The sequence below is a fragment of the Mixophyes fleayi genome, chromosome 4 (genome assembly GCF_038048845.1).
Source record: "Mixophyes fleayi isolate aMixFle1 chromosome 4, aMixFle1.hap1, whole genome shotgun sequence".
Taxonomy (NCBI): Eukaryota; Metazoa; Chordata; class Amphibia; order Anura; family Limnodynastidae; genus Mixophyes; species Mixophyes fleayi.
The window spans coordinates 114,415,928-114,431,646 of record NC_134405.1 but is presented as its reverse complement, the minus strand read 5'-3'; the positions used below and the strand labels follow the sequence as shown (position 1 = coordinate 114,431,646).

General features: G+C 39.1%; 1 protein-coding gene across 1 annotated transcript in view; it reads left to right on the top strand.

Moving 5' to 3' along the window:
* Positions 1-15,719, top strand: part of PRTG (protogenin) — a 131,658-nt gene that overhangs the window by 25,442 nt on the left and 90,497 nt on the right. Inside the window, exon 2 of the mRNA XM_075205928.1 lies at positions 10,849-11,183. Coding sequence (XP_075062029.1) covers positions 10,849-11,183 — 335 coding nt within the window. The remainder of the gene's footprint in view (positions 1-10,848; positions 11,184-15,719) is intronic.

Below are 15,719 nucleotides of genomic sequence, written 5' to 3'. Positions count from 1 at the left end.
GTAATCCAGTCGAGAAACAAGTCCAGGCAAAGAGTAAATGGTACAACATAGGTACCGTAAATGAGAGGGTGGTTTGGCCATCCAAGTAGTATAAGTGGGTAAGGTGGTGGGCCAATAACAACAGATGTGGGAGAGTGTGATGGTGCATGAGACATTACATAAGGGAAAGAAGAAGGGGCAACTGCCCCAACAGTATAAAGAGAATTTGAAAAGGTGAATGAGAACCTGTGAAACAAATTAGTAACCACAATCAGCAGGCAATATGAAAATAAATAACAAACACAAAATTAACATAGATAGACATGGGGAAGGTGACAAAGATAAGGCAAGTGCCTTTAATAGGAAAGTAACTTTCTAATTTGGCAACAGGAATAGATTGGAAAAATTGAACAAATATACAGCCCCACCTCCCAGGTGTCTAGCGGGACAGAATCTAGAAAAATATTCAGCCCGTTTTGGGTGCAGTATACACACGCCACATGGGTCTGTTTATTGACAATTTTTAGGTTTTTTGGTTACCGTGATCCCTGGTTGGTACTGACCCTCTGGATTGCCAACTGCCCTAATATTTTGACTGGACACTTACCATTTTTCTGGATTGCCACCTGCCCTGTCCCTTTGTCTAGATGCAATTATTTGGATTGCCGCCTGATCTGACCTTTGTCTGGCCTCTGCACCTTGTTCTGCATATCCATGGCCAGTTAACCTGTGTGTCTCCTGTATGCACAGCTCTCAGTTTATGTTTTACATATGAACTCACACGTCTGTGTCCTGATATATGTGGTGTTAGGGTCCATCACGGAATGAGCCTCTACTACCATGTTCTCAAAACCTGGGGACAACTGAATACTGGTGAGCACTCCAGCTCTAAGGCGGGGCTGTTAAAGGTAAAGAACACGACTAGCCAGGTTCTAGTGGTTTCAGTAAATTTGTTGTCTGCCCACCCCTATTCACATTGGAAGCAGCCATTGTGTGACCTGAGCCTATGTTCATGACAATGCAGCCTATCAATTCACAAACTAGTGCAATCCAAATGAATTGTGTGATTACACTGTATTGTCATGATCCTTGGTCATATTATTATGGATGACTCAGTGAACAAAATGACAGCCTTTATCTGCATGTTTGAATTTGATTTGTCATGGGCTGTGCTTGCTCAAGATAAATTTAAATATGTAAAAAGTGCAAATATGCTACAACCAATAGCAACCATCAATAAGCTTTAATTAATCTAATACAAGATCAATGCAGACAAATGACTAGTGGGCAGCAGTGCTCTTTTTGGACACAAGCACTTACCTGTTAGTTACTTACACCACTGATTCCTTTGGAAATGTGTCCCAAGTTCCCAAATATAGAAAAGAAAAAAATAGTTTTTTTCATTTGACTTTACATAGTATTTTGTGTCGGTCAGTGGTATGAATTCCTGAATAAATCCATTTTCATTCTATGATGTAAGAAAATAAAATGTGAAATATGCCAAAGGGGTGAAAACATTTTATAGTCACTATGTGACCAGCAGAATATTCAATGCGATATTCACTTCAGTCTGTGCTATAATAAAGTCACAGATTTCAGGGCTTTGGTAGCAGATCATTGACCATGAGTGGCTTGCAGTCTGAGTATAGTGCAGAGTGATGAGATCTGCTTCACTGAGCACAGAGATTCAGAGTGTTACCTAGAAATAAAATCCCTATCTGGGGTTCTCAAAGGTGACTTGTCTATAGAGTGTAGGCATGTGAGCAGGACACTCTAACCTATTGGTTTCTTAATAGCCAATCTTCTTGTATTGTTCCTAATTGTAAAGTCCTGTGGGATATGCTGCTGCTACATAAAAAATGTTAATAAGTAACAGACGCATTTAGAATACAATCTGGTCCTGACACTTTTCCAATATACATGTATACAGTATATACAGTACTTTTTCTTTTGTTATGAGTTGTAAACATGTTCATACAATTAAATCTATTACTTAGGACAGTGGGATCATTATTATTAATCAAGACTATATTTAAATAGAATATTGAAAAAGTCATAACGCTTTCTATTTACTCCAAACCCATTGGCATTCTACACTTATCGATCGATCAAACTTCTGATGACTACATATGCAAGCTCTATTAATATACAATTTTCTGTTAAAGTGTATAATTTCAACACTATAATCACTTAACTGCAAATTATATTTGTTCAGTAAAGTAAATAATTGCTTTCAGTTTTAATTCTAAATGGTGAGTGTTTCTTTAAAAACGGAATCCCCAGGCAATCTTGGTTCCGAAACGCAGCATTCCAGAGGTGAAAAAAGATACACCATGAGAACCTGATCCCATAACCTCTACACTGGCAGTTACCCACAATGCCTTGGGGAAAAAAACTTAAAAAAAAACAAAAAACTCTTTTGTTTCTAAAGCACTAATGTGAAGCCTTTGGGCAATGAGATTTTCAATTGAGAGAGTGCTTCAAGGTGACCACAAACGGGCTGATCCTGCTGCTTGGCTAGAGATTTGAAAGACAAGATCCACGTTCTCACGTGGGGGCTAAATCGGATGAAATCCAGTCATTTGTGAAGCGGCTGGATCTATTCCAGGCTTCATTGTTGCCCACTGCTGCAGTCGAAAGATGACCACACACACAGGTCGTTAAAGCTCATCGTCTGACTTAATTTTCCGCCATGACTAATAATGATCATATCAATTTCAATAGACTCATTATCTGGCATAGCTGTGGTTTGGGACCAAACTCTGCAATATCTGGCCAAATGCCCAATGTCAGTGGCAACCATCATCATCATCACCAATTATTTTTATAGTGCCACTAATGCTGCAGTACTATATTGCAGTGTGTACTGCCAGCTTTATGTGTTGTGTTTTTTTTTGTGGAGGAGTAGATTTTCTTCCAGTTAACGCTCTTTCAGGTGATCTTTCACATGCTGGGTTCCATTTTGGAATATGCAAAGAAATTGTGTAGCATACAGATGGAAGTTTTACTTAGACATGCAGGGGCGCAAGCAGGGGGGGGAGGGTTCTGGTTCAGAAACCCCTCCCCTCCGCAAAGAACAGTGTCCCCACATAGCGGCACTGTACTATAGAGCAGCCACGGCGCTGTCAAAGAAGCGTCCGTGACGGACTGCGGACTCTTCTTAGACAGCGTCGCGGCTGCTGTTCAGTGCAGCGCCGACGAAATGGAGCTGTGGTTTTTCTTTTTTGGGGGCGTTCCCCCCCCTTAAAAATCCTGCGTGCGCCCCTGACATAACACATATGCTGTCCAGAGAGACAATGATAATATGCGCGGCTTGGCGTTTTCCATAATAAAATTATACTGCAATATTTTTTTTGTAGTAAGCTCCAACCCCAACATCTATTCCTGTGTAATGTTCTTGATGGTTTTCTTGTGTTACGTGGAATCTAAAATACAACATGAATAAAATGAATGAGCTCTAAATGGGTCAGACCAGGGTTTATCAATCTGTGGTAAATACAACCCCAGAGATAACACAGACAAGCTCCAATGGTACTTCAGTCAACTATGCTTATGTGCAAACCTTCTCGGGCAAGAAAAATGATACAAACATAATTTTTCTCACTCTCACTTGGTGGCATTATTTCCTACATGCAGCCAATGTTAGTTTAAATGTAACTCAAACAATTAACTGTATCAGTAGAACAGGAAAATAATTAAACCAAAATCATTAAGGGGATTTATTAAAGGGAGATAAACCCTAAACCCTGCGGAAAGGGATTTTTTTTGGACAGATTTAGGGCTTCTCTCTAAGGGGCCAATTTATTATAGTTAATTTACATGTAAATTCCACAAAAACAGCTGTATTCGGGAATGGACGCATATTTAAAAATTTTCCTAATCTATCAACATTGCACGCCCGACATTCAGTGAGGAGTGGCGCAGAGAAGACCAAGACATTACAAGAGATGAAATGAAAGAAGTCAATACAAAGGTAAGTAAAGGAACGGAGGAAAACAGAAAGGCACCGAGTGATGCTGAAAGAGAGGGGGAAGCAGCATGGCATAGTGTGATGAAGGAGAGGAGAGGCAGCATGGCCAGGAGTAATGAAGGGGAGAGCGGGCAGCATGGCCCAGAGTAATGAAGGGGAGAGGGGGCAGCATGGCACAGAGTAATGAAGGGGAGAAGGGGCAGCATGGCACAGAGTAATGAAGGGGAGAGGGGGAGCAGCATGGCACAGTGTGATGAAGGGGGGGGCAGCATGGAGCAGAGTGATGAAGGGGGGCCAGGTGAATGGGGGAAAAGCAGCATGGAGGGCACAGTGTGATCATAAGGGGGCACAGCGTGGCAGTGTGCGATAACACCGGGGGCTTATGGTAGTGTGTGTGATGGCACAGGGGGCTTGTGCCAATGTAGTGTGTGTGAGGTAGGTGGTGTCTAATTAATGGGTGCTATATTGTTTGTGGGGTGATGGTGGGGCAATTTAATAGTGAGGACTATTAATTTAAGATGGGGTGGTTTGGGGGCTATTGAATGTGAGGGTGAGTTTGTGGAGAATGAAGTCTATTTATTAAATGTGACTATGAATTATTTAATGGCAGTAATGGTTACGGGATTTAGGTATATTTATGAAATGTAAATACCATTAATTTATTGCTGGGGCTGTTTGCAGTGAGGGAAATAGGTTTATTTATTAAATGGGAATAGTATTATTTTAATGTTGGGGCAGGAGGAAGTCGTAATTATTACTTGTGGGCGCTGGGGCTGGTTGGAATATTCTATATGTACCCATTTTTTTCCAAATAGGGCTCCCAACATTCCAGGATCCAGGCAAGCTGCAACTAAAGAAACCAGCAGCCACTGAAGGTGAAAGTGACAAGAACAGGTAGGAGAGAGCAGGACAGTCTGTGAAATGTTGTGATTCTCGTGGGACAATCCTGATTTTTGGTGACTGTTCTGCCCAATGTAAGGTGCAGGCAAAGACATTGACCTCTTTATGTATATACTGCATTCTTTATATACTACACTATGGTGCTAGAAGTAGCTGAAATTCAGGAGTGCTGGGACATATGTCACGCTCCAGTGAGCTGGCACTGCACCCTTTTGCCAATGTTGTACACAACAATGCAGGGTTTTTTTCTGTAGGGAGGGGGTGGCCTAGCACTTTTCACCTGCTAGCCACACCCCAATGAAGTATAGCCATGCCCCATATTGTATGAAAACTCCCACTTTTGCTGTGCTCAACTATATGGGGGGCCCCATGAAGTTGTTGTATCGGGGCCCTGAATTCCTCTTGGCAGCCCTGGGTACAATTACCATAGTTGCCCTCTGACTGCTGAGCCATTTCTGGGTGGCGTTAGCAAGATGTGCCCACAGAAAAAAATGTTTTAAATTTTAACTTTAATAAGATTTTTATTCAATCTGTGTGTGTGTGTGTTAGGGAATTTAGACTGTAAGTGCCTATGGGGCAGACTGATGTGAGTGAGTTCTCTGTACAGCGCTGCGGAATCAGTGACGCTATATAAATAAATGGTGATGATGATTTTGTAGAATCTGGAACAAAAAGCCCAAGTTTGGGCTTCCAGATGGATTTCACATGCGTGAGTTAGCATGCTGCCTCAAGCTTGAACAAGAGGGTCCCAGGACTTCTCTTTCAACTGTTGGGAAGCTGAGCAACACTCTGCTGCCCCCTGTGACCTTTTCTTAACAAATTGCACGGTAAAAGATTTTCTATCACTGCGATACGCAACAATAGAACATTTAGGACCTTATTTGGAGTTTGACGCAAAGTTCGTTTTAAGTGCATCGAACAAAAAAACACTATCACGCATGTGCAGCAAGAACCATATGCGCCTGCATCTTGGATGCAATTAACACTTCATCATCATCATTTATTTATATAGCGCCACTAATTTTGCAGCACTGTACAGAGAACTCATTCACATCAGTCCTTGCCCTATTGGAGCTTACAGTCTAAATTCCCTACTATAGACACACAGTCACACAAATAGACAGACAGAGAGGGAGAGACTAGGGTCAATTTTTTTTTTTTTATTGCAGCCAATTAACCTGCCAGTATGTTTTTGGAGTGTGGGAGGAAACTGGAGCACCTGGAGGAAACCCACGCAAACACAGGGAGAACATACAAACTCCACACAGATAAGGCCATGGCTGGGAATTGAACTCATGACCCCAGTGCTGTGAGGCAGATGTGCTAACCACTACGCCACTGTGCTGCCCAACACTTGCAATGGCTTGCGGATCACTACTAGAGGAACGCGGAATTGTGAAGGTGTGTGACCCTGTAAGTAAATCCTAAGATGCATATCGGTAGAGTATTACGAGTGGGATGCAACTGGAGTTGCTTGCTACTCCTAATACTCTACCAAGCTGCGGCACACTCCCACTCCTACACTTCTTACACTAACTTTGCGTCCGACTCTAAATAACGTCCTTAGTTATGGATGAGTTCCTAATAAATAAACCCCTACATTTTTAGCCATATATCTGCAGATATCAGAGTGAACTGTGTAATCTTTTTCTAGACATGACACAAGGACGTGTTCTTTGTAAACATCCACAAAAATGAAAATATACTTAGAAAGTGAAAGTTTAGGGAAATCTGTGTAAGACAACAAACGGGTTAATCCTCAGGAAGCAGTGACATTAGAGCACACGTCACATGCTGCTTTCACTCGTATGTGTTTGGCAGTGAAGAAGTTGACCTGGGACTAGCAGCAGCCCTATAGCTTATTTATTTATGGATGCGAGTGATGTGAAATGAAGGGAGTTAGTGCTGATGTGCGCTATGGCTTCATCTCGCACTGCCCTAGTTATACTCGTGCCTTAGCAGCCAAACTCCAGTTTAACCCTTGTGCCGGATACAGCACACATGTATTGGTGACAAGTCTCATCCAGATGCAAGAGGGGCATTTCAGGACTGTGCTTGGTCTTCTAAATGGGGGGATACAAGAGATGAATGTGAGCTGCAGGCGCTACCCCAGACCCATAACCTTATGCCCTATAGAGCCCCGTGCTGTGAAACACACACTCACCACATGCCTCAACCCCCCTAACCCTTCCCCCGCTCACAAGAGGATGCACTATGTAGTCCCGGCCACTCCAAGGTTTCCCTGTCCCTCTGTCCAGCGCAACTCCCCCCCCCCACACACACACACACACACACACACATATGTGCACTCTCCCTCCGCCTCCTTCTGCCGTGTGTGCTTGCGCAGGAGCTCTAGGAAAAAAAAAAGTCCCGCAGGGCTCAGAGGCGCCTAGTGCGAGTCACAGAGACACTGAGAGCTGCAAGTGAGAGGACCCCTAGCATGTGTGCACAGCCCCGGTAAATGGACCCGTGTATTAGGAGTATGGCTCGGGGGCTGCTGTTCTTGGCAGCCCTGTTTACCCTTCCAGGTGAGTACAGAAGGGATTTTCTTCTAGGAAAACTTTGCATTACAGCAGTGCGGGTGAAAGTGACCCGTGTCGCCTTCCTGTACATGGCCTCTGCTGGCTTTAGATACCCCCTCCTCCTCCTGCTGATCGTCTTAGCACATGAACCAATAGCCCAACATTTTCTCTTGTAATAATCACGTTAGTGATCATGCAGATAATAATAAGTCATATTGCATAATTGTCCTACTAATAATTCCATCACTTTATCCTACAGACTGCTCATCATGAAGCAGATATTTACCATTTTGCTTACTCACCTTTCTCTCATTATTGCTGTCCATGATATACGGTACATTGCTAATATTGTTTTTAACCACTAGTACTTTTGTACCAATAATTCTTTATACCACACACTCTATTTCTGTAAAGAAGATAAAAAGTTTGAGTCCAGTGACTGAAAGTCACAGATTTTATCTGAATGTGAAGAGACCAGATTTATGTCAAATTGTAGTTTATCTTTTTTATGTTTTGTGCTAATGTGCAAAAAGTGGATTTGATGCAAAATAACAATTGTATAGAATATATTTATTTATAGTATCATCATTGAGCTGTCATTGTTTATGTTTTGTTAGTGTGCTATAATTATTGCTTGTTTTACTTGGTTGCTAGTGGTAATCGTTTTTTCCATAAAGCAATTGCGTAACTAACCAGATATTAAATGTATATGTTTAACAATATTATTGATAATACATAAACTAAATGTCAAGCATAATTCCCATAGTTTGTTGTCATGCGTTACCATAGCAAAGTATAACTTAACTGAATTGAGATTATGACTAGTATTACTTATGTGCAGAATAAATAAGTGCTGCATATTTTAACTGTATACTTGATAAAAAAAATGAAATTTAGGTAATGTGTCTTTATTTTTATTTGCATTTTTTGTTTAAACAATTTCCTTTACTGGACCATTGATTTGCAGAAAATTACATATCACTGACAGAATGTACAGTAATGGCAGCAGTGTGACAGCCTAGTTTGATCTAACAATTAAGCCTAGTTCTGTTATTTTTGGCCAAATATATATTTATAAAGTAGCAGAAATACTTTTCCCACTGAACTTTTTGTTTCCTAGTGTATTTGCAATAGATTAAACCTGGTCCCCTAATATTCACCAGTCGCTTTCATTTTTATTGTTTGATAGTAGCTATGCTATCCTGCTACATAGTGACTGTATGGTACTTATAGCATTATAGTAAAGTAATGCAATAAAAACATTTCATCAAGATCTGCCAATATGTGTACTTTGTCTTCTAAACATTTCCTTATGATGCATGTTTTCATTTTAGTATATCCATGGTATATATACAAATAAATATATATATATATATATATATATATATATATATATATATATATATATATATATATATATATTAGTACATTTTCAGGATTGTGTCTGGATTACACATTTTTTGTCATAGGTGTTATTCTATTGCTCCCACATTAGTTTTGCATTATACCAATTAACACTTTTGTCACTACAGAAAATGCTGATGTACAGAGAGCTTTAGGAATGTACATATCAGTCAGATGGGATTGAATGTGCCATTATTGGCAACTGAGATCAGATAAAGCTTGTTTGTGATGGATTTCACAGTTCTTGCTAGCAGCGAAATATTTCAAAATGTGTTTGTGCAAAACACAGGATCTTGTGTAAAATAACTCAGATTACATAGCTGTCTCTAAGAGTCAAGGTATTGATCCTGATCTGAAAAAAATCAATTGCTAATGGGGAGTCCAAACCCATTTATTTATGTCACCTTAAACCTTAATACCCTAAAAAACAACAAAGATTAAAGGGGCTGATAAAGAGTATGGCAACAGATATTTTGTCCTAAGGCTGGGGTCTCTTTGAATTATCTGACTTCTTTTTATCTCTGGCTGTGATGGATGGAGAAACCAGGGTTGTTTTGTTAGGGGAAAAAAGGCATGTTATTTCCTTGAGAGATCTGTTCTGTTAAGAAAATGTGTATTGGGTAATTAAGTAATCCCCACTGCATGAGACAGTAAGCAGCCAATTAGTTCCGCATTTCTGTAACAGTTGGCAATACACAACCAGTGGAAATAAAGGTTCCTTAATCCCTCTCCCACTGAGATCTAGCAGTAAGGGTTACAAATATTAGGAAGTTGCTTTGTCCTTAATCTAAATGTATCTGTTGAAATGCAAAAATTTAGTAAATTGAGTAAGTTAGTAGGTATTGGACTGCTTCCTCCTAAGAGTACAGGCTATGTTAAAAAGTTTGTAGTATTAACAGGCACTAAACACTTTCTGATCACCAGTGTAAAATAGTTAGAGAGAGAGAGAGAGAGAGAGGGGGGGGGGGGGGGTAATGAGTTTAACATTTATTTACATGTTAGGAATAGCACAGAATGCCCTGTAAAAGATATTCCAAGTTGTTTAAATGTGCACTTATCACTAGAGATGTATTCACACCCGACAGAGGTGAGTAGGAGTGCTAAATATCTCAAGGGGTAGAAAACCTGTCTGTTTATAAAGAGGAAAGGAAGTTAATGATTTCTTGTAAAAATCAAACTTTTATGACTTTCCTTGTTTAGGATCTCTGTGACAAGCTTGTAAAATTAGCAAACAGCTTTACCTCTTGTTTCCCTGTTAATGATGGTGAAACTGCACATTGTGATTTCTCCTCTTTATTTTAAATGTGCTCTTTTACGAGTGTTTGGTAAACAAATATGAGTGTTTGTTTGCAATAAAACAAGATGAACAGTTGACTTGAAATAATGTCCCTGCCTATCCAGTGTACATTTTTTAGAAAACCTGGTTAAATGAGCCTTGAATGCAGTCAGCACAGAATTTGTATCTTATTATTACACTTTATTTAGTTTACACTACACTGTTTTTCTCTCTAGCAAGTAAGATACAATGAAATGACATAAAATGAAACAAAGTAAAATATATTCTAAATCAACAAAACAGATGGTTAAAGAACTACACTTAGATAGTCAGCTAACGTATAATCTATGTTCACTTTCTACTCTTTCGCTCTATATGTCATCTTATACTTTTATAGAAATCTTTATAAAATAATGTAGGTCATGTTACTATGACTTACGGTAATCAATTTATGTTCATTACATGCGTAAATGATACATGCATAATTTAAATGACTATATGCCAGAAAGTTTATTTTTACTTTAGTTCTGTATAGATGTTCTGTACAATATATGGACCTAAGTATTCCACACAGTGAGAGTTATTTCTCTGCATATTTGCATGTATTACACATGTGATACAAATTAAAATACCTTATGATCCATAGATACAAAGGAACAGTACTACCAAGGGGACAACTGTCCTAAGAAATGTTACATATATGCTTGATGTTAACAAGAACCAACAAACCATCTCTTATAAATGAGGAGTCCATTTGTATTACTTATCAATGTTTTTTATTATAAATTCTTTACTAGATATTTATGTACTAAATATTTTTTTCTCCCAGGATCCTGGTGTTTTAGTGACCTGTCATTTGTGAAAGAACCTGTGGATGTAATAGTCTCTCGGAAAGATGCAGCGGTCTTAGATTGTCAGGCTCGTGGAGAACCTCCGATTACAATCATATGGATGAAAAATGGAGTAAAGATTATTGAGAGTCAACGGATCTCGACTTTGCACAGTGGTTCCTTGTACATCCAGGAGGTGGAGGGCAGGAAAGGAGAGCACTCTGATGAAGGATTTTACCAATGCTTGGCTCTGAACAAATATGGTGCCATTTTAAGTCAAAAGGCTCATCTTTCATTAGCAAGTAAGTCTTGGTATCTGGTTTCAATTGAACTGCCCGTTTGTGTACTGCAGGCTTTATTTATAAATCAATTGGTGGTTTATGCCTTTTACACAAAACAAAGAATTGAGTCGATCATTTCTTATTCCCGCCTTTTAAGCTTTAATTTAGGAACGTATGCCAATAATGTAATGTATAGAATGATCTTTAAAAAAAAAAAACACTGCTGTGCATGTTGCCATGACAACCATTAACCTTAGCTTTTCATCAAGATTATGGCCATCTTTAAAACAGTTCATAATTGTAAACGCATACTGACAGATGAGTTAAAACATTGGAAAAGAAGATGAGAAATCACTGCAAACCATTTTTAATATATTAAATGGAGGTCGGGTATTTAATCCTTTTTATTTTGGCTTTGAGAAAAGATGAATTTTTGTTGAGACTGACAGTGCAATCAGCCACAAATTCATTTTTAATAATTTACTACTGAATAGAGTTTCTCAGTCAGGAACAGGACTTGTCTATTACATTAAAGACAAAGTTACAAACATGACTGCTAACACATTTGCATTAATCACATTTGCTTAGTAGTGAGATCACATGACTGTGATGTAGAGGTAAGGCTCTGACTTAAGTCCATTACTGAACTTGATTACACTTGAAAGTATAAAAGACAGATATATTAAAATGGCAAAAGGGCACATTGATCCTTACAGTTATGTTGTAAATATTGCTTTCTTACATGACCTTAAACTCCAAAACATTTATAATATGCCACCTCTAATCACTTTCAGTTTTTTGATCCATAATGGCTTTCTCCCCTATGACACCTGTGTATAGAGCACCCTTATGGATTAAACATCTGTGGTTTTAAAAGCCAGGCTGTGAACCAATTGATTTTTCCATTAGCCCCTGTATCCAAGGCAAGCTTGTTTCCAACTATTTCATATTTGTCCCTGATAACATCTCCCTTTCGACATTCACTGTTAGTGTTAGCTATAAACAGTAGGGGTGATTTTAAAATCGAAGGCAAGCAATTCTCTTGTCTACTCTGTTTATTTCTTCATGTTGTATGTATAAGGACAGTTGACGCTTCTCTGTTTCACCGTGCATACACTATGAGATGCCCTAGGATAAAACATTGGTGATAAAACATTTGAATTGGCAATGTCATAAGTAGAAGGTGAAAAGTATTTCATTATTATTTATGTATTTAGTTTGTCTGCTGTATTTTGAATATTTGTGCACATGTTTAGAGTTGTCACCAAACAAAAATGGGTCAACGTGCCATTTAGATTGGGTCATCTTTATGGTTCTCCACTTCTCCTACCTCAGTCACCATAATTACTGTTCCTTCCAGATGGGGGTCCGTAAATTGTGACCCCCACCTACTTTAAAAAAAATCGGTTTTGAATCCTCAAAATCATTGTTGGTGTCAGCAGTCCTGGGGAACTTTAAAATTTGTAAGTGGTCTGAATCTCAAATCTAAAAATAATCTATTTAGACATCTGCAGCTTTAAAAAACAAATGAATGGAATTGAGAGCAGACTACCTTATTCCACACATGGGACTCCTTGCAAAGTGGTCAATGGGTGATGCTTGGGTCCCAGACTTTAGTTCCCTGCTATTCTGCTATGGATGAATATCACCAGTAAACATAGTTAATATTGTAAGTTTGTTCAAGTACCTTATTTTAGATTTGTTTTAATTAAAAAACAGGAGTATGTATTGCAAAGCTGACGATTGTATACGTGGAAATACCAAAGGAATAAACAATTGCAATATATATTATTTTTTTTACATTTGAAAATGTATTAAGTTGTAACTCATGGGTTGCGTCAAGCCATACAACAGATAATCATCCATTCAAGGAAACAGGCAGTGTTTTAATTTTCTGCAAGGCATTTCATGGCTTAATGAGTCTAGACTATCCCACAATATGTGTATAATGCAGGGCACAACATGGAGCCATGTATAAGGAGATAAATAAATTAGCATTGAAGATGATAATAGTGTGCTGTATGGAACTAACACACTGCTTTGAATATCAAATACATAGTTAATCACTTCCTCTAATAGAGACATCAGTGGGTAACTCTGAGAATATCCTAAAGCCTTTTTTCACATGGGATAAAATGGTAAATAGGAGAAAAGGGGCAGTGTGTACTCAGGCTTAAGGCATTTTTCATTTTGTTTGCCCCATGTAAACTTTTCTTCAGAGCGTTCTAGAGACACTGCAAAAAAGCTGAACGTCTTAAATGAACATCTTCTAGATAAATAAACACGACGATAGAAATTGGTGTTGGGGGTCAGATTTGTTCTGGTACAGAGACATATAAAAAAATGGGCAAATGGCAGTGATTGCTTTATCAGCATGTGTCCTCTTTGTGAGACTCATCTACTTACCAGCTTCATATTTGTATGGTGCATCATTTCTAGAGACAAAGCTGTGGTAAGCTAATGTATGCAGAGTCTCTGATTACTCTGTAACCAGGGAAGTTAAACCAAAAGCCCTAATTCCTAAAGTTCTTTTTTTCCCACACAAACATTGTGCATAAGAATTAATAGCATAGACAGTGTTTGGATATTTAGAAGTGAATACAAAGATTTAGCCTCAGTTTGCTTGGGTTGTTTTTATGTCAGCTTGAGGAAGCCTAGATGACTTACTAGTATAGCTAAGGGTTGCTATACATATTAAACAGGTGGAGAATAGGCATTAAATGGGCATTCTTTCTACTCAAAGAGCAAGTAGCATCTTAGTCAGTGGTAGCAGCAGGGGGCTAGGATGTTCTTTTTCTGTGTCTGACCAAAGCTTTGACAACCGAGATTACTATTAGATTAAGGCTCACAATGTAGAGTTTTGCATTTGGAGATGCATAGAGCTTTAGCCAGTGCATTGGTTTTAAAGCCTGAACACACAAGAAGATCGGTGCCAGGTTTCTAAAGTTTAAGAAGTGGAAACTGGAGGTTGCACTCCATGCAGGAATGTCATTATCCGAGTGCAAATGAAGGCTCCACTGGGTTAAAAGGTTAGAATCCGGCCAGGGTGAGGCTTTGCTCTCCCGATAAAGGGCAGATGACCCTGATTCTTTGGCCAAATCTTTCATGTTTCTCCTCTGCAAAGAGTGATTGCTATGGATTGTTCTATCGGAATGCACAGCTTGGAAAATGAGCAGACCCCTTTTTGGTGTCCCTTAGAACCTTATCTCCTGCTCCCAAGCAGGTCCATGGAGGCTGGGATTTATTGCAGACTGTTGCAAGGCTTCTCTGTTCAGCCATGCAGCTGAAGTGCTCTTTCCATTAACCTTACTTAGGCTGGAAAACTCCTGTGAAGAAATAGAGAGTGGATGACAATTATCTGATGTTTACAATTGATTTTCATTTCATATTGAACCCATAGCATGTTTCCCTTTGTCTAATCTCCAACTGTAATAATAATTTTATATCTCTGGTTTTGTGAGCTGACAGAAATATAAACTATTCTTGAAATATAGTCACTTGGCAAAGCTTAGTAGCATATTATATATATATACCACTGTTATTTTCTACAGGCTAACTTTATAAAAAAAAAAGTTTATTTGAAATGGCAATATTTTGCCCCTGCAACTCTCTGTTCCTCTCCTTTTCTCTCTCTGGGGCACATTTATTAATCTTCTCATAAAGTAAAAAATAGTTTTCAATCCTTATCGCATTGATGAGGATTGAACTATTTCTCAAATTTATGAAAAACGGAACACAGAAACAGCAGTTCCGATAAACTGCTGTTTCTGTGATAAAAAAAACATACTTACCCCGCCCCTTCGGAATGCGCTGTCTCCGGATCTCCTCCAGGTGTTCGTCACTCCTCTTCATACATCAATTGCGCATGTGCAGTTCTTTGAACTGCACATGTGCACAAACATCTCCGCTCTGTCTCTGCAACTATCGCAACTATAGTTGCAGTGAGAGAGCGGTGAGGGACAGGGAGGGATCACGTGATCCCTCCACACATGCGCTGTCCGGCTCTGCTCTTCGGAGCAGAGCTGACAGCACTGAAATTTTTAATTTATGATAATGTACGCCAGCTTCGGCTGGTGTACATCATCATGACAAGTTTCCGAGAAAAAAATTTTTTTCCGGAACTTGTTAGATTGCGACCGGGAGCAGTCACCATACTGTAGAATGGCTCCCAAAAACGAAAAGGAATGCAAAGCAGCAGATATCTGCTGCGATGCACCATTGTTAAATATGCAAGGCACACAGAGGGACGTATATTTTACAGTAAGTGCACGATGGTGCACTATCATTATTTGTTAAATATGCCCCTCAGTCTGTAATGATTGAATCTACATGTCTGTACTCTGTAGCAAATATGAGATAATGTGCCATTTGACAACATACTTTTGTCACCTTGTCTATCCTGTTTATATTTTGGTGTCCCAGATTGTTGGCTTCTATCCAGTATTGTAGATTCTCTCCAGTCTTGTCTCAGTGAGTATGAACAAGTGATAGACTCTGTTGTAGTTTGTGGCCTGCTGCTGTTATCCCCAGACAGGTAAGCTGCCGATTAGCATTCCA